General features: G+C 37.6%; 1 protein-coding gene across 7 annotated transcripts in view; it reads right to left on the bottom strand.

The window, feature by feature from the left end:
- The window catches only part of CTBP1 (C-terminal binding protein 1), a 558,787-nt gene that overhangs the window by 261,233 nt on the left and 273,940 nt on the right, over nucleotides 1–23,614 (bottom strand). The window contains exon 1 of one of the 7 annotated variants that reach the window (XM_056803647.1): nucleotides 17,696–17,942. The exons of the other annotated variants lie outside the window; for them this stretch is intronic. Coding sequence (XP_056659625.1) covers nucleotides 17,696–17,702 — 7 coding nt within the window. The 5' untranslated portion in view covers nucleotides 17,703–17,942. Of the gene's footprint in view, nucleotides 1–17,695; nucleotides 17,943–23,614 lie in introns of those variants that run through there. 7 annotated transcript variants of the gene reach the window in all.

Below are 23,614 nucleotides of genomic sequence, written 5' to 3' on the forward strand. Positions count from 1 at the left end.
GGTACGAATATATTGGTTGAGAGGGTTCCCTTATCTACGAATTATGTATAGAAAGAAATGACAAGTGTAGTCTCTATCCCTTTAGAGGTAGAATACATAGCTAATAGGCTGGAGAGTAGAATCCAGACCCCAAAATATCACAATGAGCTGAATCTAACAAGGTGAAATTTCATAGGGAAAAATGCAGAGTTCTACACTTAGAAATGAAACATTATCTGCCATACAAAGAATTTAAATAAACATGGAAGAACACGATTTGACTCAAAGTAATATAAAGAGAACCAAGAGAATAATATAATACTGACTAATATAAAATGTGTGAAATGATCACTAAGAGTAATTCAACCTTACTGAGCAATTTAAAAATCAACAATGGTCTGAAGAATAGATAATAAGTCATATCTCCCTTTTCTCAACTGAGAAGTAGGAAACTTTGGGGACGAAATGATGCACATATTGTTGGAGATGGTCAAAGTGTTGGTTTGTTTTTGTTTAATTCTTTTTGTTATGAGAGTGGTAGTTTATAACAGCATGAAGAGGAAATCTATTCAAAAATGACTATAATGTAAAAGTGATAAAAATAAATCATTTATACAAGTACAGGATGAAAAAGATGTAGCAATATAGGTTTCTTGTGAAAAAGACCAGTACAACATGGTAGTCCAAAATTTTTTTAATGTTACATGATTTTAGTTTCTATTAATATTTGCCTACTGTTCAGAACAAGGTAGGAGGCAACATAATCCTACTTCTTGTAGTCCATCGTAGCTAATTCCCATGTGGTATATGTCCCTTGTGGTTGACTGGATACCACTATTTTAATGGGCACTCACAAATTCCCATTATAAGGATAGCAAATATGACTGTAGAGAGCCTGGAAATTGTTATAATAAATGCATCAGTTGAAGGAAGTGGGGTTACTTAGCTTGAAAGAGTGGTATGGGGATATGGAGCAACATGATAGCTGTTTGTTTTTTTTAAACCCTTACCTTCTGTCTTGGAATCAATACTGTATATTGGTTCCAAGGCAGAAGAGTGGTAAGAGCTAGGCCGTTAATGGGGGCTAAATGATTTGCCCAGGGTCACACAACTGGGAAGTGAGAAGATTTGAAACTAGGACCTCCCATCTCTAGGACTGGCTCTCAATCCACTGAGATACCCAGCTGCCCCAATGATAGCTGTTTTTTAAGTATCTGAAGGACTGATATTTTATAAGGCAAAATAATAACTGATGAAAAAATCCCAAGGAAGAAGATTCTGTTTTAATATAAGGAAAAACTTTTAAAAAACTAGAGCTGCCTTAAAGAGGAAAACCCTGTCTCATGACTTAATGAGTTCTTTAGTCTGTAAAGGTCTTTCCTATGCTGAATGACTTTTTCTAGAGCCCTAAATGGGATGTATGCTGCAAGTAAGACTTAACTGATGAACTCTATAGTCACTGCTAACATGATGATCCTAGGAGACTATAAAAATGCAGTTTTATATTATTTAAGGAATCTGATATGAGAAGTCTATTATACAAGAAAACTGATGGGAAAACTGATATATAAGACTTAACTCAGAGATGTCCATCAATTGGGAGGATGGATGAACAAGTTGTGGTATAGAAATACTATTGTGGTAATGAAATACTATTGTGCCGTGAGAAATGATGAACAGGACAATTAAAAAACAAACAAACCTGGAAAGACTTATATGAATGGATACAAAGTGAAGTGAGCAGGACCAGAAGAAACATTGAACACAGTAACATCAAAATTAACATTTTTCCCTAAAAAAGAATACAGAAAACTTAAACTAGTTACAACTAAATGAATAGATCAGAGGTTCTCCTTGGAGAAGAAAATTTAAAAAGTTGCTAAGCTAGATTTTGATGACCCATATAAAGGAAACAATAAAAATAATTTGATAGGGTGCCTTTACTTTTAGTCATCTCATATTGAAGTACTTATAAGTATTTGCACAAAGTCCACAATGAAGCTAAATTCGATATATGCATCAATATGTCTTATAAAGGATAAAGAGGGAGAGAAATTTTGTTAATAAAAGATAGGTAAGGGGGCAGCTGGGGAGCTCAGTGGCTTGAGAGCGAGGCCTAGAGATGGGAGGTCCTGGGTTCAAATCTGGCCTCAGACACTTCCCAGCTGTGTGACCCTGGGCAAGTAACTTAACCCCCATTGCCTATCTTGACTCCAAGATGGAAGGTAAGGGTTTTTAAAAAATAAAATAAAATAAAAGATAGGTAAGGAGAAGGTGAAATATACTGGAAAGCATGTTATCAGAGTAAGAAATAAGAGCGGCCAAAGGTGTATAGACAATATTAAAATCTCATATCTATAAAATATGATTTTTTAGAAAAAGCTATGAGGCATGAGAGATGGATAATACCAATAACATGATAAAAAATGAAAATGATTATATTCTAACAAGTGGGAAATAACTAGTTATTGAAATGCTAGGAATCCTTAACAAATATAGCCAGTTCACCAAATTGTTAAAAGCAAAGATCAACTTAAGATTCAAACTAGGAACAATAAAATTATGCAATGACAAAACTATGCAAATAAATGAAATCCAAAAAAAAAAACAACTGTTCATGCCAGATTGTGAGAAATGGTAAAAGGAATAGGAATCAACACAGACTAAAGAGGTTTAACTAAGGGAAGACAATTGACACATTAAATGCAACCATTATTCATTAAGCACCTACTATGTTCTAAACACTATGCCAAATTTTAATGCTATGAATACAAAAATTAACAACAGTTGCTAACCTTAAAGACTATACGTTCTCTTTGAGGTAGGGAAGAAATAGCATGTAAAACATGTATACAAAGAGAATATAAATTAATTTGGGGGGCAAGGACTATTAATAATTGGGAGATTAGAAAAGGTTTTGTGTAGGAAGCAGCATTTGAGCTGAACACTAAGTAATGCTAGCAATAGAGATGAGGGGGAAAACCCTTATGGCATGTGGGAAGGGGCAAAGAGGCAAAGACACATAATATGTGTAAGAATTAAATTTTAATGGTTTGACTAAAATATATGAAAAGTATATAATAATGGTGGTCGCTGTTTTAAAGTATTATAGCTCAAAGTCGAAATGACCTTTAATAGCTTTTATTTACAAAAGAGGTGGAAAGAGTGAAAGTAGTGACACACAAAAGGGTAGAGAAGATATTTAGCCTGTCAACTAAACACTGCTCTAGTGCTTGACTTAGCCAGGACCTGTTGGCCTTCATCCAGAATTAAACTCTCTCCAGAGGTCAGTAAAGGAAAGTCAGCTATTCATTCACCCAAGTTTCCTCCAAAAGGTAGGTCAAGATGAAGACTTGAGCTGAAGGTGACTCCTGAGGCAGACTTTCTTCCTTGAGTTGACATTCTTCTTGAAGTCCATTTCCTTCTTGGAGTCCACTTCCCTAGCCCCAGAAATTCAAGGCCTTTTATAGTGGCTCCTTCTCCCTTCCCCCTTTCACAAGAGCCAATCACAGTTTCCAAATTATCTAGCACTGCCCAGGGGGCAGTGTCTGTGGGATTCACACCTCTCATCCTCTGAATGTGTTAACTCTTATCAAAAGTCTCTGAAGATCAAATTCTCATCAAAAGATTCAGTTTCCTGACTGATTGATTTTCTAAGGGTATGAATTCTCTAAGTGGTTTGCCAGCTCCTCTACTTAGTTCAAGCTTTTGTTGATTCAATCAAAAGTATTAACTCAAAATAGGCAAAGGGAATATAAAGGATTCCCTTTCAAAGGGAACAAAGAATTACCTTTTCACATAGGATGACTCTGAAGTTGTGAACTCGAGTAGCACCCCCAACAAAAATAAGGAAGTGTAATGATATTTTGGGAGAAGATAATGAGTTCCATTTTGGACATGTTGCGCATGTGATGTGACCAACTGGCAGAGCAGTTGTTAATGGTAGAATAGCAGCCCAAAGAGTCTAGAAACTTTGGGAAAAAATATTTGATCAAGCTGAGAAATATGACAACCAACAGTGAGTGAAAATATAAGTTAGTTTGTAAATTTCTTACAAAGAAGGATAATAGATTATGCCATATTCTATCTTAAACAACTAAAAATAGTGAATGGAAAAATAAGCTGTCTTGACTATAAATAATTACAAAGAGGGGCAGCTGGGTAGCTCAGTGAATTGAGAGCCAGGCCTAGAGATAAAAGGTCCTAAGTTTAAATCTGGCCTCAGACATTTCCAGGTGTGTGACCCTGGGCAAGTCACTTAACCCCCATTGCCTAACCCTTACCACTCTTCTGCCTTGGAACCAATACACAGTATTGATTCTATGGTAGAAGGTAAGAGTTTAAGAAAAAGAATTACAAAGGTTTTACATGAATAAAATCAATGAAGATAGAATTAGAAAGGATGTAAGTGAATGAAAGAATACAAAGTGGTTATTATGTAAGAAGATTCAGTCTAATCTTTAGGGATACAAGTAAAAAACTAAGACTCTTCAAGAAGCTTATATCTAGGAGGGGAAGACACCCAATATAAAAGAGTGGTGGCTATAAAAGGATATTTTGGTTTAGGAAGTCAACTGACATCTTTTCTAGAAGCAATGAAAGTATTTATTTGATTACAAAAATCATAGAAGGGAAAAATAATTGCATCAAATGTATATGATAAAAATTTGATATCCAAAATTTACAGGGAAATGGCACAAATATATAATACTAAAAAGATAAGCAGCCAAAGGATACAAACAGCTTTTGTGTTCTTCCAAGAGAGCCAAGGTCCTTAATTTATCTTCTATACATCTTGGTAACCAAAATCACTTCTTTTGTTTGTATAGAGATCATGTGTTTTTTAAACTGGTGGTGTCAAACTCAAATAAAAATGAGTCTTGGAGGAAGTATATAGACTTGGTAAAACACAAATTAAAATGTCTGTTATATTGTACTTTTATTTCCATTGTTAAATATTTCCCAATTGTATTTTATTCTGGCTCAGGCTGTACTTGAGCTGTCTGCTTTAAATGTTCTGACCTTTTGCTTCTCTTCTTCTATACTGTCCTTTACTTTAGTATGTTTGAATTTAAAATCTTTTCTTCTCTCACTTTTTTGGAGAGACTAGCCACCAGAGATTCAAGTTTTTCCATTCTGTTCATTATTTCAGCTGTGTGAACTATAAATTCTACCATTTGTTCCTCTCTACCCTCTCCCATCCCAAGATTCTTATTTCTCTTTTTAATTATTCTGGAATATCCTGCTGTGATTTAACATTCTCATGAGAACTTATAGGATTCTGTGTTTCATCAAAGGATGATTTAGTTTTCTTCTTTTTTTTTCCTTTAAAAGATTTATTTAGAGGTTTGTAATCTCCTGGATGTTTATGGAGGTCGTCCTCTCTCTTCTAACTTTATTATCTTCTGTTGATTTTCCTGCTTTGTTTTCTAGATTTTTAATCACATTTTTCTTCCTCAATAAATCTTGAGTGATTTTAAGCTTTTCCCATTATTTTCTCCTGTCATTCACATTGACTCCTCCCCCCAACAAAGGGTATTATCCTGTGACTATATTTGTGTCAGGTGGATGAGGACAGAACTTTGCTCAGAAAACTTCCAATTTCTTTTTCTTTAGATTTAGTACAGCCACATACTGGCCTCCTTCCCCAGTTCCCTCTGTCAAGTTCTCTGGCTAAGTTTAATAAGTATCTGCCACTTTTTGCAGATTTGAGGTAGGGGAGACTAAGGAATACATGTTTCTACTCCTTTGGAGTTCCCTAATATTGAGTATGCTCTACTCAGAGTAGCATAATTCCCCTTCTATACTTGGCTAACAGGATCAATTTTCTTTTTTTCTTTTTAATGGGACAAGGTAGAAAAGACAAGTGGAATGTTGATCATCAGAATCTCTTTTGCAGCAGAGAAATCCCCAAGTTATACCCAAAACAAGCACATGTGTTATTTTCTGTGCCCTATTAGAGCATGAAGGCTGGTATGGGAGAAGTGCTTAAAGCACTTTAAAGACTGTTATTTTCCCTGTTAATTCATTAGGCTGTTGCCTTGTTGGGCTTTGTGTGTTCTTACAGATTCAGCTGTAATTACTTTCGGTACATAATTCTTCTCTGAGGTTCTTAGAGAGTTACTAGGGATTAAAGAAAATGTTTAATCCTCTAACTTATTGGGCATGTAACCCAGAAGTTACAATTTTAAAATTTAGAAGTGTACAGTATAAAAGCATATATGAAAACACTATCCAAATCACTAATAGTAAAAGAAACGCAAACTGATATTTTTGAGGTCTTGCCACACCCAATAACAAAAACAGAAAAGGTAGAGGGAAAAGCCCATTTTTTTTTTCGGCTCTCCGGGACAAGAAAACTGACATCATTGAAAAGCTGGGTTGATCCAACTGTTGTGTATATCAATTTGGAATTATGAAAGTGACTGAATTATCCCCTTTCTTTTGATCTGGTGATTGCATTACTGCATAAACAATCTAGGGAAGTCAAATACTAAAATAAAGGCTCAGTATAGGCCAAAATTTTCTCTGCAGCACTTTTTGTATTAAGAAAGAATTAGACATAAAGTGGGAGCTCATCAACGAGAAAAATAACTAAAAAAATTTTAAGGCATATGAATACTGTGTAATGTGATATTATTGTGGGGTAAAAAGGATGACTTGAAGAAATTGAAGAAACAGGAAGAATTATATGAACTGGTTAGGAGATAAGTAGAAAACTGATAAGTAAAACCATGGAAATTTATAGAATAAGTAAAGTAATACAATTAAAAACATCAGTAAAGTGAAGTCAAATTTTAAATAACTGAAATTAAGATTTGGGAGAAGAAATAATTCAACTTGTCTACCTAATTGTATTAGCCCCTATATTTAAAGCTATTTCACAATTTGTCATGAGTGCTTATAAACTAAGTGCTATGCATGTCTGCTTTTATTACAATCTCAACAAGATTTTGGCTACAAACTATAAAATCAAAACTCAAGATAACCAGACATGCTTAGGTGCCCTTTCCCCCTCTCCCAAAGTTCTGAAACATTTCCTTGTAAAATGAAATACTGAAAACACTCACATTTTAGAATTTGACCATCATTTATGGCCAATTAAATTTTTTTTTAATGTTTTTTAAATACACAGAGAAACAATTCAGATTCCCCACCCCCCACCTCACCCTACCCACCCCCGGCAAATATGTCCTATGTATGACCAAATTTCAATATAGGACAACTTTCCTGATTCTTGCCAAAGTAATAGCTTCCTGAGATCTTGAAGCTTAATCACGACAAGTTAATTAGAAAAGTCAGCTAAAACATGCTGAGCTTTCATCTCTAGTACTACAGTAATTCAAAGACTTTCAGAGGTCATGCCAGTTCAAGTCCCTGATGGTTGCTTGCTGTTTACTTGCAAGCCACCTGAATAACACATAGAATGCAAAAATCTAAGCACTAATGGATCTCACAGCACTTAGGAGAGGGGACACTTTAATTTGCCCTAATTCCTTTAAGTTAGTAGTTCTTTCAGGGCTTACTCTTCCATTTTAATCAGCACTACAAAACCAAAGAATACATGAAAACTGAGAAACTAAGCCAGAAGAGACTCCTATTGTAAGAGTTAAATTTAATGGTTGGATAATAGTTTTATGAAATTATGTGGTCACCAATATTTATTATATTTTGAATCAGATATGTATTCACAAATATTTACAAATAGAGAGGAAATAATTAAAAAGAGAAATGTGAGGGGGATATCAACCTAAAGCTCTCAACCAGCAAGGATGGTGGTAAGTAACCATGAGGCCTCCTCTAAGATGGAAGCTAGTCTCTTAGGAAACTAGGAAAGGAGTCAGCCTTTCACTCACCTAATTATATATAGTCTAGGAGTCAGAGTCTAAGTTGAAGTCAAGCTCTAAACCCACAATCTCGAAGACTCTCCTCAGTTAGAAGGCTATCTCCAAAAGATAACCTCTTCTGATAATCTTCTCCAAGACCATCTCCTAGACTCAGTTCAAAGATTGCTTTTATGATTACTCCTTGTCTCTGCCCCTCTTCACAGGGGCCAATCACAATTTCCAAAATTGTCTAACACTGCCCAGGGGGGTTCACAGTTTCTGTGGGTGTGAAATCTTACCAGTTACTGAGTGATGGAGTTTCTGAGGGTGTGAACTCTTCTGTGAATAAAAAAAAACCTACAAGTTTCTTACTTTTGTGGAGCTCTCCAAGTATCTTGCTGGTTTCTCACCTAGCACTAGGTAGAGTGTGAATTCACTGGAACTCTTCTAACTAGTTCAAGCTTGAGTTGGTTCAATTAAAAGGTAAACAAAGGAGAGTTAATCCTGTCTTCACAATCTAGTGAGGTACTTAAATTATTGTTAACTCAGGATAGACAATAGAGTAAAGAATTCTCTTTTACATTATCCAGATTGGATTAGACATCCCCAAGATCCATTTCAAAATGGTAACTCTTTCTCTTTGGAAATCTTAATTGTCAAGCTGCCATTCATTAGGTCTAACTTTGAATGGAAACAATAGAAGAGAGTATTAAGATTCCTCTTATAGAATATTAGGTGATGTCATGGGACACATCGTAAGACTCTATAACTTTCATCTCTCACTGTCTTTTCACAGTTCTCCCACACACTCAGGCCTAAAACTTAGGTGTCTTCTTCAACTACTCACCTCTGACCTCTGCCATAGTCAATCAGTTGCCAAGCCCTTTTCTTTTCATTAAAAACAAAACAAAACTTTACTGTCTCAGAATCAATGTTAAACATTGGTTCCAAGATATAAGAGCAATAAGGGCTAGACAACTGGGGTTTAAGTGACTTACTCAGGGTCACATGACTAGGAAGTGTTTGAGGCCAGATCTGAACCCTGGACTTCCCATCACCAGTCTTGACTGTCTTTTCACTAAGCCATCTGGTCTCCAAGTCCTTTTATTTCTTTCTTTATAATCAATCAATATAAACACTTATTAAGTGACTATTAAATTGTAGAGGAAATGCAAAAGACAGTCCCCGCCCTCAAGGCACTCACAATCTAATGGGATAGAAAATAAGCAAATATAAAGTTAGCTATAAACAGGATAAATACAAATTAATTAATTCTACAAGGCACTGGAATTGAGAGGTTAGGGAAGCCTTCCTGTAGAAGTTAGGATTTTAGCTGGGACTTATCTGAAGACATGGAGATCATTCATGGAAAGGAGGAGGGAGAGCACCCATGTACAGGGAAGTACTTGGAAAGGAGACATATATCTTGTTCATGGGATAGCCAAGAGGCCATTATCACTAGATCAGATAAAATGGATTGTGAAAGGTAGGAGGGACTGGACTATAAAGAATTTTGAATGTTAAACAGAGCATTTTGTATTTGTTCCTGTAGGCAATAGGAAGCCACTGGAGTTTATAGAATGAGAAATGAAGATGGGGAGGCACTGTGTGATGTGATACAACTTTTGAAATATCTCTCTGACTCCTTCTCTCCTTAATACATACTACTACCATTCCAGTGCAAGCCCTCCTTACCTCACACCGTCATTACTGTAACTGCCTGCTGCTTCTCCCTAATTCAGAGTTTTTTCCCCATTCCAATTCATTTTCTTCTCAGATGTCAAACTGATCTTCCTAAATTGGGGAGTCATATCAGCTCCTCTTCCATTCCATCCCTTTTTCCCAATTCCCAATTCAGTAAATTCTCCAGGCTTTCTGTTATATCTGGGATAAAATACAAAGTCCTGTTTGGTTTTTAAGGTCCTTTATTAAATGGACTTTTCTACCTTTCCAATTTTCTTATGCTTTCCTCCTGTCCATATACTCTTCAATGCAGCAATATTGCACTATTTGTTCTTCCTGGCCAAGCCATTCTATATCTTGGTAGTATTTTCACTAGCTATCCTCCATGCCTTGAACTCTGTCCCTCCACATCTCATTCTCTTGACTTTTTAAAAATCTCAACTAAAGTCCTACCTTCTGTAAGAAGTCTTTCTCAACCCTTCCTAACTGTAGTGCTTTTCCTCTAAGGCTACTCCAATTGAACTGTCCCTGTCTTGTATATATTAACATTTTTTGCATGGTGTCTCCCCTCCTTAGATTTCAACCTCCTTGGGAGCAGGGACTGTTCTTTGTATCCCCAGGACTTAACACAGTGTTTAATAAATGCATTTAATAAATGTTTACTGACTAACTCACTGGATGATGGAAGAAGGCCCTTTTAGCTGACTAACAGTAACTCACATTTATGTCCGACTTGAGGAATCTTAAGCAAGAGATATTTGAGTTGCAGGAACACTAGGCAGTGACAGAGAAGTCTAGTAGTACCACTTGACCCATAAGGCAGTTTTAGAAATACTCCAAGAGAAAATGATTTTTAGGGGGAAAGGTCTGGATAAGGAATTCTCAATATTAGGGAATTACTTTTATTGGGCTGAAATGAAGGAACTAAAGGGGTACCTCTAGTGGGATTACCAGCAGTTCTTTGGGAGAATAATGAAGAAAGACTATAATGTCTGAGAAGACAAAGAATTAATTACAAGATAACATGAAGCAGAGGGTGAAACTCAAGGTGCAAAGTATAAGATTATTAGAAATCTGTTAGATGTCAATAGAGATATAATCTGAATCAAAGAATTTAGCCTCTTAGAGCCTAAATTATGTCAACTGTAGAATGAGGGGTTTGCAGCAGATTTCTAAGGTTCCATTATATTCTGGAAAAAAAAACATTTTATTGGTTTGTAGGGAATCTGATTTCTTCTAGTTCATAATGTGCCATCTTCTCAACATTCTGGTGATTCCTTTGGAAGAAATAAAAAAAGTTTGGGGAGAAAGTATTTTTAGGGGAAAGATGAGTTCAGTTATGCACATGCATTTAATATAAGAGATTTACAGGAAAATACACAGTAAGTCACTAAATAAGGGCTAAAGATACTAATAATTAGCAGCTCAGGATTAGCTGGGGTGACCAAGAAAAGATTCATAGAAATAGTCATTCTTGATGGAAGATTAGGACATAAATGTTCAGACAGAAAAAATAATGGATATTTTAATTATAAGAAATAGTATGTAAGTTTGGTGACTTCCCAGGAACTGCTTCAGTTCCAAACCAGGGTCTCCCTTCCAGAGACTTCACAGGGAGCCTCCTGGCACTACCTGACCCAAGTCCACAGTTTTTAGCCCAAGGTTTTCCAGGGAGATGTTTTAGATCTGATCTTGGTTGCCTACTTTTGGCTTCTTTGTTGTAGAGAATTCCTCCAGGACTCTGGACCTAACTGACATTGAACTGCCAACTTGTGCCTCTTGAATAGTTTTGTTTGCCATGATGGCGAACCAATGACACATGTGCCAAAGATGGCACAAAGAGACCTCTCTGTGGGCACATGCCCTGTCCCTGGAAGAGTTAGTTACTAAAAAGGCAGAGGGACTCTGGCAGAACTGCTCCCTTCCCCCTCTCCACAGTGCCTCTCTGCCCCTCTGCACTTACTCCCTCCCCTGAGTGGAGCTCTCAGGTCACTCCCCTCCTTTTCTCCCTCCCCTGTCTCAGATTAGGGGCTGGGGTAGGAAGGGGGGTGGTCTACTCTCCCACTCCCTAAAAGATCTATACTTTCCTTCCTTCCCTACCAACTGACAGTCTAGGAGGTAACCCCATCCCCCCCAAGGCTAACTGACTCCTTCCACCCCCTGCTCCCACCTCCACAATAGGCAGCCCTACTCCCAGCACCTTGGTCCTTTCAGGGGTGCACCATTATTATGCAAATATAAGCAGCCTAAAAGGCTCAGAGATACCTAGTGGAGCAAAGTCTGGGTGGGGCTGTGTTTGAATTGGACTCAACAAGGACATGCACCCCACATTGTAATAAGAAGCTGCCTTCCCCAGGTTCCTCCACTTCCCTGACACTATGGACCCAACTAGCCTTCTGCTGAGTGAAGCCCAACAGCAGCCCCCTTGCTCATTCCTGGTGCAACTGGATGCAGCAGCAGATCTCCTTGGTGGCAGGAGGCAGCTTCCCTGGGTTTCAGCCAACAGGAAGCCTGGCCCCCATCCCAAACATGGGGGGAGGTGGGGCACTTCATGCAGTCTGGGTAGCAGGGCACAGCACGTGGTCTCTCTAAAAGATTTGTCATCACTACCTTACACCATAACCCATCTTGCTCCTGCTTATGATGAGGCCATGTCTAGGGTTTAAAGGACATATCATTACCACTGACTACAAGAGTGGACTTTGAAAGAGAGCCTTTAAACAGTCTAATTAGTGGCAATCTTTAAGGGATGGCCCTCTCTAGCCAATGACCCTCTGGCTTGGATTCATTATTCAATAATGTTATATCCCCAGTAATTCTGACCCCTCCCCAACCTCCACTAAAGTTAAAACCCAGTTTCCCATCCCCAACTACACATTCTCATTGCCTTCACTCCTACCTTGAAAATGGCCTGCTCCAGATCTACCTACCTTTTCCAATATGCTATCTAAAATGGCTGCTCAAATAAAGTGAAAAGGTTTAATAATTCTTTTTTTACTATATCTGAACTAACTTTTTCAGGATGTTTATTCAAAATGTCCATTACTGCTTTTGGGAGACAGATAAAAAGGAACCCCAGAAATAAAATGCTATTTTTTAATTAAGATATCTGTATTTCTCAGTTTAGTGCCACTAATGGCTCTGCTTTTTAATTTTTCGTTTGTTAGTAGTAACATTTGCATATAAATATCTATACATGTATATATGTGTATGTTAGTTGTGAAACATTTACATTTCCCCTTAGCAACAGAAGTATAAAGCATATATTCTTAAAGTTTCTATTGTACCTGGTAGCCATTTATATTGCATATCTTAATTTTCTATAGGGTTCGAATCCGCCCAAAGATACTCTGATTCATTTGCCTCTACCATTAACATAAGTCCTCAAAAAATTGGTTGAATAAATATCCCCACATTTAAAAATTCTCAAAAAAATAAAAATTCAATATGTTGGGGCTATTTTTCATTAACATTTTTAACATGAAATATTTGATACCAGTAAGCCTTTTTTTTTTTTTAAAGAATATGACACTTATTTTCTTATGTCCTCTACAGGGTCAGGTACATATATAGTAGATGGTTAATAAATGCTTTTTAATAACAAATTTCCACGTACATTTTCCAATGATCCAGAAGGTCTCCCTTCCTTCTTCCTTCCCCCATCCTGGAGCTGACCAGCAATTTAATCTGGGTTATACATGCATTATTACAAAAAACATGTTTCCATATTATTCATTTTAGTAAGCAAATAATCTTATAGAACCCAAACCCCAAAACATATGTCCACATAAACAAGTGATAACTCATATATTTTCATCAGCATTTCTATGCCAACAGTTCTTTCTCTGGAGGTAGATAACATTCTTTTTCATAAGTACTCTGAATTGACCTGGATCATTGTACTGCTGTTAGTGACAAAGTCTATCACATTTGATTGTTCCACAGGATTTCAGTTACTGTGTATAATGATCTACTCGTAGGTCTTTCCAGCTTTCTGAAATCATCCTGTTCATCACTCCTTATAGCACAATAGTAGTCCATCACCATCATATACCACAATTTGTTCAGCCATTCCCCAATTGAGGGATATCTCTTTAGTTTCCAATTTGTTGCCACCACAAAAAGAGCAACTATAAATATTTTTGTACAAACAGGTCCTTTCCCTTTTTAAAAATCTCTTTGGGATATAGACCCAGTAGTGGCATTACTGGATCAAAAGGTATGCATTCTTTTATAGCCCTTTGGTCATAATCCCAAATTGCCCTCCAGAATGGTTGGATCAGTTCACAACTCCACCAGCAATGCATTAGTGTACCAATTTTACCACATCCCCTCCAATCTGATACATTTGAGGTAGTATCTCAGAGTAGTTTTAAAATATTTTTTCATAGGATTATTGATAGCTTTGATTTCTTCATTTGAAAAAACTGCCTATTCATATCCTTTGACCACTTATCAATTGGGAAATGACTTAGATTCTTATAAATTTGACTTAGTTCTTTATATATTTAAGAAATGAGATCTTTATCAGAGATATTTGTTATAATTCCCCCCCAGTTTGTTGTTTCCCTTCTAATCTTGATTGCATTGGTTTTGTTTGTATAAAACTTTTAAAATTTAATATAGTCAAAATCATTCATTTTACATCTTATAATGTTCTCAATCTCATTTTTCATAAATTCTTCCCTTTTCCATTGATCTGTCAGGTAAACTATTCTATGTTTCCCTTATTTACTTATAATATCACTCAATGTTTAAATCATATGCTCATTTTGATCTTAGTATAGGAAGCCTTTTAGAGATAAGAGCGCCAGGCCCCACCCCACCCATCCCCACAGACCATGTGAGGCCTGCCCCCCTTTATCCCAGACAGGGGAAGGAGGAAGCACTCCCATTGTGCTGCTGGACAGAGGGGTGGGGAAAGGGAAAGGGCACAAGGAAAGGGGGAAGGGTACAGCTCCTCTATGAGTCTCTCTGGCTTTCTAGTAATGAACTTTGGAGGGTAATTGCAGGTATGCCCAGAGAGAGCTCTGCATGCTCTTTTTGGCACTTGTGCCATAGGTTTGATATCAGTGGCATGTGGTGTGAGATATTGATTTAAGCCTTATATTTGTCATACTGTTTTCCAATTTTGCCAGCAGTTTTTGTTAAAGAGTGAGTTCTTATCCCCAAAACTGGGATCTTTGGGTTTATCAAACACTAAATTGCTGAGGTCATTTTCCCACTGCTCTACCCTACTATTTCTTAGTCAATACCAGATGGTTTTGATTACTGCTTCATAGTACAGTTTAAGATCTGGTACTGCCAGGCCACCATCCTTCACATTTTTTTTTCCATTGATTCCCCTGATAGTCTTGACCTTTGGTTCTTCTAAATGAATTATTATTTTTTTCTAGTTGTATAAAAAGGTTTTTGGTAGTTTGACTGGTATGGCACTGAATAAGTAAATTAATTTAGGTAGGATTGCCATTTTTATTGTATTAGCTTAGCCTACCCATGAGCAATTAATGTTTTTCCAGTTATTTAGATCTCATTTTACTTGTATGAAAAGTGTTTTTTGATTATGTTCATATAATTCCTACATTTGTCTTGGCAAATAGATTGTAAGTCTTAACCCAAGAAGAAATTGTGGGAATCTATACTATCAAATTGATTTTTCCCATTTTGTTTGAATATATTTGGTTAAAATGGATAAATATTATATGAATTATAATTATTTTTAAAATATTAAGTAAATTAAATGAATAAAATGATCTTGAATACTAACTTGTCATATCCTCAGAATTAAAGGAATTAAAACTTTAAACTGTAGAGGTCTAAATAAACAAGCATGCAAAGAAAGAAAAAAAAAGGGGAGTCTAAAAAGCAAGATCAGTAAAGACCATGAAATTCTAAACTACTTACTCTTTAATATTAAGATACCTAGACTAGAAAATATTGCTTACTCACTTGGTAGTCCAAGAATAGTGCAAGGTAACAGATTTAACACATTTTTTCCTGCCCTGAATAGCAAAAGTCAAATATACTTAAGCCCTCTTTATCACATTAGCTTTTCTAGGTCAATAAAATAAGCTTCCCCAAATTCACAATTACAACTACTGGAAAGCATCTGTTTTCAAAGGGACAGATTTGCACATTTGCCATGTCCCTCTCGGTCTATCCCTAGCAAGAACAGATGGTACATGTTCCCTGCTGAAATCAAACATTTCAAAAACTGAGGAAACTTGACTCAGTTATAATCACAGAGATTTCTATCAGCAATGGCACACTTGTACTGTCTAAGGCAGTTTTCAAAAATAAATATGATGAAGACAGTCCTAGCTGTATATCAGAAAGCCATAACACATGGAGCACAGTTGTGCTACTAGCATCAGTCATACAAGCATATAGAAACTCAGGGATATGCTACCTTAATGATTATTATAGAATATGAAAAACTTCCCCCTTGGTCAGCTGATTTTCCCCCCATACAGCTATTGTAATCTTTATTCAAATACTTCCAACAGCTTTATGTTATTTATTTATCAATATGGGTTCTCTCTTCATTGATGTAGATTACTTAGTCAGAAAGACCTGAGGAGCTGCTTTGGCCAAAAATCTCATTACCCTGAGGCCAGCCTGGAGATGACTTAACATAGGCTAAACTGGCCAGTAGAAAATCAGCATGCAATCAACCAATTACTGATCACACTGGAAGTCTTTCCAGCTTGGTAGGAGCTGGTATTGCCTTTGCTGCCCTGCCATAACTTCAGAAAGCCCAGGGTCATCTCTACTCCATAAAATATCAGAGTAGGGAATGTTTTAATGCCCGTGGTAAAGTACATCTGGCTTAGAAGAATGTTTTATGCCAAAGGTAAAACACATAGACAGCAAAGTAATTATAAAAACCAAAACTATTTTTAGTTTAAAACTAAAGATCAAGGGTTATTTTTTTGATGGTGAGAACTTAGCAAATTTAGCTAGAAAAGAAACATACTTAAACTGTCAGAGAGGGTTTTCTGAAATCACTAACAAAAAGCAATGGTAGAAAACTTTATGGGAGGGTTCTGTGAAGGAGCATCGTAGGAATAAATCCGCAAAGGTGAATTATTTTTAATCTTTCATTTTGAATGAGTTTACCAAAAGGATCTAAACCTCCCTAATTGCTAAGCTGAATATTTGCAACAGGTTAGGGAGAGGCAATCCCAGAATGGCCCAACTGTTTCCAAATAAAAATCCTTAGTCCTGATATTTATTCCTACCTTTAATGCTGTTGCTGCAGATACATTAAAGTGTAAAATGTATCTTTCACGTAAACCCAAAATAAATCGGCAGTGTATTTTTTTGCTCTGGAAGAAACCCTGGTTTCAGATGGCATTTAATAGGATCACTACGATGAATTAGAACCCCACTGTTAGTCACTGCTATCGGCTACCTCAATGGAAAGCAAATGCCAGTGACCAGTCCCACTTAAAGAGTTATGATCACCCAGACCCACTTGGTGGCTGGAGCAGGGGTGGCAGCAGGAAGCCCACTACTGATCAGTTCACCCGGGGAGCATCGCTGAGGGGCTGGCCTGGTTCAGTATGGCGCCAGCCTTGCTGGCCACTATCACTGTCACTCAGCAGAGAGCCGCTGGCACTGCCCGGAAGGCACTCTCCCATTCCCTCTCAAGGCTGGAGACTGGAAGGGGGCACTGAAGCTTGAAGTCCTGCCTAGAGGCAGGCTCTGTGCACAAACTTGGAAGAACCATCTCCCTTCTGGAGTATTTACATAAAGGGTTTTTATTCCCATAACAAAGAATCCCTTCAGCAAGCAGAGCCTACCCACAGGCACAGCAAATACTCCTGCATCCTGGAATCCCCAGGAACAAGCAAGCTGGCCTGGGTCACTTTAGGCAAAGGATGCCAAGCCTTCGAGGTCAGGGAGGTAAAAAGTAGCAGGCCGGTTCGGGAACAGCTCAGCGCCGACTCATTACATCTACCGGGCTCCCCTCTGCACCAGCCTCTCTGGTCTCTCTCCTGGCCCCTCTGGACCAGAGCTGCTGCCGGGGACCTTCTGCCCCGCGCGCGGCTCGGCACGGGGCCAGCCGGTCCTTCCGGGGCCTCGGTCCCAGCCCCTCAGGCAGCCCCCTGCAGCGAGTGTGGGGACCCGTGGGGAGGCGAGGTCAGCCTTCCGGCGCTCATTTGGAGGAACAATTCAAGGAAAAGGAAAAAAGGATTACAAACCTTGCATCCCCACCTTCAGTTTTTCAACCAGAATATGCTAGTGCTCCGGGAAAAAAGAAGCAAGGAGGCTACGGACCAATGAGGAGGTACAAGCATTCCAGGCTGGCCATTCATCGGGCGCTGCCACTGGAAGCCATCCAACCACCACCTACCTCGCCACTAAATCAGATAGCCCAAGGCCAGGGGCGGAGTCTGAAACACACTTGGCTCCCGCCTCCCCCACCCCACCCCACCCCACCCCAAACCCTAGAGGGAAGTGACTATCAGGGGAGGAAAGGAAGGGCTCTGGCCCCGCCTATCGTCTGCGAGGATCCTCCCCCACCCCACCCACCCCCGGAGTCGGGAGTCTGGGTGTGGGGGAGATGGCTTCCTCCACTGCCTAGGTATGGGCAAAGCTCCATATACACGTGTGTGGAGGACCCTGGCTGCCCTAGGGCTGTCCTGAGTAGAGAGGCTTCGACTCAAAAATTGCTTGTGGCTTGGTGTCAGAGGGCAGTAAACATTGGTGGAAGTTCCCTTAGGCCCTTCTTAGAGACCTTCATTCAAATTTAAGGAAAAAAAAATTCAGACTGAGTAAAATGGAATTACAATACAATATAGTTTACTTTAGGCAGCTTCTTCAACTACAATAAACACTGGCAGTCCCTTGGGGAGTTTATCATCTAGTTCCTCCCAGTGCACATTTTGTTAGCCATTTCATAAAGCATAAACACACCAATATTCTGTAAAAGCACCCCTTGCTAATTATTACAAACCCAATTTTCCTTTGAAACAACTGTTAAACTTAAAAAAAAATAATTTAACACCGCGATTAATTTGCAGAACTTAATAATGGCCATGTGAAGTAAATAATATATTCCTTATCTCAGTTTCATGTTGTCAATTTGTAATCTGGGGGACCCAAGCATTCTCACCAGAACAAGGGCAAGCTTAGGGCCTCCATCTTTCAAGCTGACTGAACTTGGGGTTGCTAGACCCCAAATAAACACAGGCTTTGGGGTCCCCCAGATTACAAGTTGACGATGTTAAGAAAGACAAATACTTTGAGAGAAAATTGTATTATTCCAACAAATTACATTTAAGGGCTAGATGTTAGGAATTAAGTTTTAAGGAGTTTGCTTCTCTTTAAGAAAGTTCATGGCTAATAGCTAGTTCTAGAAAAACCTATAAGGGTGTTTTTTTCAAAGCTTGCCCATTGAGAATAGATAAAACTAATCTATGTACAGATCTATATAGCACATTTATAAACACACATACAAAACCCACACACATATTTGTATTTATCACAATTTCAAAATTTACCCAAATTTTCACTTAAAAACCCTTACCTTTTATCTTAGTAACAACTATAAGAGAGAAGGGCAAGGGCTAAGCAACTGGGGTGAAGGGACTTGCCTAGGGTCATATAGTCTGAGGCTAGATATGAACCCAAGTCCAGCTCTACACACTGTGCTAACTAGCTGCCCCAATTCGTTCTGGTTTGGAACACAAAAGGAGGTCTAATGTGTAATTCTATGCATGATTCTAGAAAATGTTCATGAATCAAATCCCTACTCTTCTTCCATATGACACCCATTTTTTGCAAAAGTCAAGTTATCATGCAGATACACTTCTTTACACAGAAAAGTGAAGATATAAACAGTCTTTGTATTAACAACTTACAATACAAAGATTTTACTTTGCAGATCAAGACAGACATTTCTAAGAAGCCCCACAAGCCAAGTACTCTCTGGTGCTGACAGGCAACCAATAACTGTGACAAATGATACATTCATGGCATTTGTGACAATCGATAGAGTGACTTGCCAAATTAATAAAATATAGATCACAAAGCATACATTTTTATTAAAGAATAATTTCATGATAACTAAGTAACATGGAAGCTTCCAAGCATAAGATTAAATTACATGCTGAGCAAATCTGGCATTTTGTGATAAACGGCAAAAATAGTCTTTGCAACAGCAACTGGGGAAGAACATTGCTGACACAGTCTATAAACATGTTTTACAAGCGTCAACCAAAACAACAAAAAAAAGCCTGGAATGGGGGCTTAGAGAATCTGCTATTGGATCCACAGTAATTATTTTCTTTCCAGGCCTTTGTGTTGGAAATTACTTTTAATAACATCTTTGGATATCAATGATAAAAGTAGATTTTTATTTATCATTCCCATCATTAGGAGTCACTACAGAGCAAATTATATTTTCAAATAATCTTACATCAATTAATAGAGATCATCACTGACTGGTTTAAATATCTTTTCCTACTTCAACAACTATAATGAAAATATGTATTAAACTGTACAGGATCAATATTTGTGCCTGAAAAGCACAACACTTATTAGTTTTGAGAGGTTTGAGAAATAAAGTGCCATCATACATATACATTTAAATAGCATCATTTGTTTGTCCATATGATTTATCCTAATTCCTATACCCCAAAATATACCTAATTCTACTCCATCATCAGCCTTTTGAAGCATGTACTCCATGTATGCATGAAACATAACAATTCTATTGTATATAACATTCTAGAGTTCTCCACTCTATTGAGGGGGACATATAGGATGTTTTAGTTTTTAATTAAAATGTGTGAAGTACAACAATGTAAATACCATCATTTTCTTAGGTTAAGAAAATTCCTTTGGATGTTTCCAGGTATTTCCAAGAATATTGCTCTGCAGTAGAGCTCTTGGCTTTCCTGAACTATACTGAAGTGATTGGTCTAAATTTTTGTGACAAAAAAAGAGCCTTAAAAATTACCCAGCATCCAAATAGGCAAAATGATGATCTCCAAATAGAAATGGGAACCCTTACAAATCAGGACAAAGTAGGCTATGTTTGAAAACAAACCGGGTGAGCTCTAGAATCTATAAGTGGAGAAAGGGGCTTTTCTAGATATAGGAAATAGGTAACATCTTTAATAAGGTTAAAGAGTTCACTCTTGTTAGGCCAAACTAGCTCTTAAAGGTCTATCAAGATGGAAGGCCATACTGGAACAGCAGTTCATAAGTGCTATAACTATTTATTGTTGTCTATATAAAAGGTCTACCTCTTTTAATTCTTTGATACAGATTTTGACAGTCTTTCTTTGTTCACAAAGAGAAGTTACTATTACTATTTGCACCTCCCCTAAAATTTATCTAGAGAAACACTTTACAAAGTGGGGTTACTGTGCCAAAGAAAGGAAACTACTTAGAACTCTGGGATTTCCTCATTCAAGCCACTGTCAGGCAGGGAAAAAAAGTAAATTTGTGCTGCAAACAGCTAAAAAAGGCAGTTTGAGAAATGTAGGAAGAAAACTTTAAAATAAAAAAAGATTTTAGAATGACCCTAAATATATCAGTTCAGGTTAAAATTCCTGTTCACATTTTAGAGGAATTGCTTTCTAGCTCTTTTATCTTTTTATGTACATATCTCCAAATCTCATTTCTAAACTATTTCTGTGAGGCATAAGGGGTACATAGCACAGAGGCTTTCTGGGTCCTATTGTGAACTTTCTGACCTTGGGTATACTGGCCAACTCTAAGTTTCAATTTCCTCAAGAGTTTTATGTATTAATTTAATCTCTGGTTCATTTTATGTAGGATTTGGAAATTAGCTTAAAAATAGAAAGAGTTGCAAATTCATATTGAAACACATCTCCTTCCTCGATAGAAAAATTGGGGGTCTACTATAACAGAATATTTTGCAATTCTCAGTGAATATATCACATTTTTTTTGCCTACTTTTTTCCGTCAAAATAGTCAATTGATAGAGTGAAGAAGGGTTCCCATCTAGAAATGGCTGTGATATAAAAGTAAAATATGTCAATAAGCCATTTTTAAAATAGGTGAAAAATTAACAATCAACAACTTAATTATTTCAAAGAGGTGCGTCTTGGCCAAAAGTACTGGCAGCATTTTATAATCAAAAGAAAACTAGATTTGAAGTCTGGGGATCTGAATTCAGAACCTGACTTTTAAGACCCACTTCCTGTTTAACTGGGCTAGTGAGTTCCTTTATCTCTCGGCAACAGTTTTTCATCTGTAATGCTTACTCCTTGTGTGGCTTTAGCCAAGTTGCTAAACTCTTTGGGCTTCAACTTTCTTACCTATAAAAATCAGGAAATAGATTCGATGCCTTTTTTATGCCCCTCCTAATCAGCATTTTGGATCCTACCACTGAATGAATTTATGCTTTATTGAAATTGAACCTGAGAATTCACTCCTTCTAGAAGACCTTTCAAACTAATACACACTACCTTCTGAGGTAGCCATTCCATTTTTGTTAGATTTAATTGTTAAGAAGTTTTTCTTCATATTGATCTTAAATTACCTTCCTTCATTCTCAATAAGAGCAACTGATTTTAGGGTTACAGAATCACAGATTTAGAACTGAAAGGCATCTTAGAGATTACTTTGTGTAACCCCTTCATTATTTTTTTTTATTTAGTCAATTTAGAACATTATTCCTTGGTTACAAGAATCATATAATTTTCTTCCCTTCCCTACCACCACCCTTCCCCCAGCCGACATGCAATTCCACTGGGTTTTACATATGTCCTTGTATCAAAAACTATTTCCCTGTTGTTGGTGTTTGTATTAGGATGTTCAATTAGAGTCTATATCCCCAATCATGTCCCCTCGACCGATGTATTCAAGCAGTTGTTTTTCTTCTGTGTTTCAACTCCCACAGTTTTTTCTCTGAAAGTGGATAGTGTTTTTTCATATAGATTCCTCCAAGTTCTTCAGGATCACTGCATTGCCACTAATGGAGAAGTCCATTACATTCAATTGTACCACAGTGTATCAGTCCCTGTGTACAATGTTCTCCTGGCTCTGCTCTTTTTGCTCTGCATCAATTCCTAGAAGTCATTCCAGTTCCCACGGAATTCCTCCACTTTATTATTCCTTTGAGCACAATAGTATTCTATCACCAACATGTATCACAATTTGTTCAGCCATTCCTCAATTGAAGGGCATCCCCTCATTTTCCAATTTTATGCCACCACAAACAGCATGGCTATGAATATTTTTGTACAAGCCCTTTTCCTTATTATCTCTTTGGGGTACAAACCCAGCAGTGCTATGGCTGGATCAAAGGGCAGATAGTCTTTTAGCGCCCTTTGGGCAGAGTTCCAAATTGCCCTCCAGAATGGTTTGATAAATTCACAACTCCACCAGCAATGCATTAATATCCCGACTTGGCCACATCCCCTCCAGCATTCATTACTTTCCTTTGCTGTCATGTTAGCCAATCTGCTAGGTGTGAGGTGATACCTCAGAGTTGTTTTGATTTGCATCTCTCTGATTATAAGAGATTTAGAACACTTTTTCATGTGCTTATTAATAGTTTTGATTTCTTTATCTGAAAATTGCCTATTCATGTCCCTTTCCCACTTATCAATTGGATAATGGCTTGATATTTTTGTACAATTGGTTTAGCTTTTATAAATTTGAATAATTAGACCTTTGTCAGAGATTTTTGTTATGAAGATTATTTCCCAATTTTTGCTTCCCTTCTAATTTTGGTTGCATTGGTTTTGTTTATACAAAACCTTTTTAATTTGATGTAATCAAAATTATTGATTTTAACTTCCAGGTAAGCATGGTGGCAATCAAGACACGGGAAGCTTCCCTGCCTCAGACCCACTGAAATAGATGACCTAAAAAGACCCCAAAAAACCATCTTCATAAGAACGAAGGGACTCTGCAGTAGGGAGCAGCATTGAAGGTACATGGGACTTAGGCATTTCCATACTACAAGGGAGTGAAAAAGCTCCCACCCAAGCTCAAGCTGATCTACCCCACCCCACCACCTAAGGAGGCAGAGTTAGAGCCAGCGCACACCAGAATCAACGAGTGAGCAAGGGGCACCTCTGGAATGAGCAAGGGGCAGCTCTAGGTCTTGGGAGCTGACTAATACCACCAAGGACCTA

Source organism: Monodelphis domestica, chromosome 6, assembly GCF_027887165.1.
Source record: "Monodelphis domestica isolate mMonDom1 chromosome 6, mMonDom1.pri, whole genome shotgun sequence".
In the NCBI taxonomy this organism is placed as follows: domain Eukaryota; kingdom Metazoa; phylum Chordata; class Mammalia; order Didelphimorphia; family Didelphidae; genus Monodelphis; species Monodelphis domestica.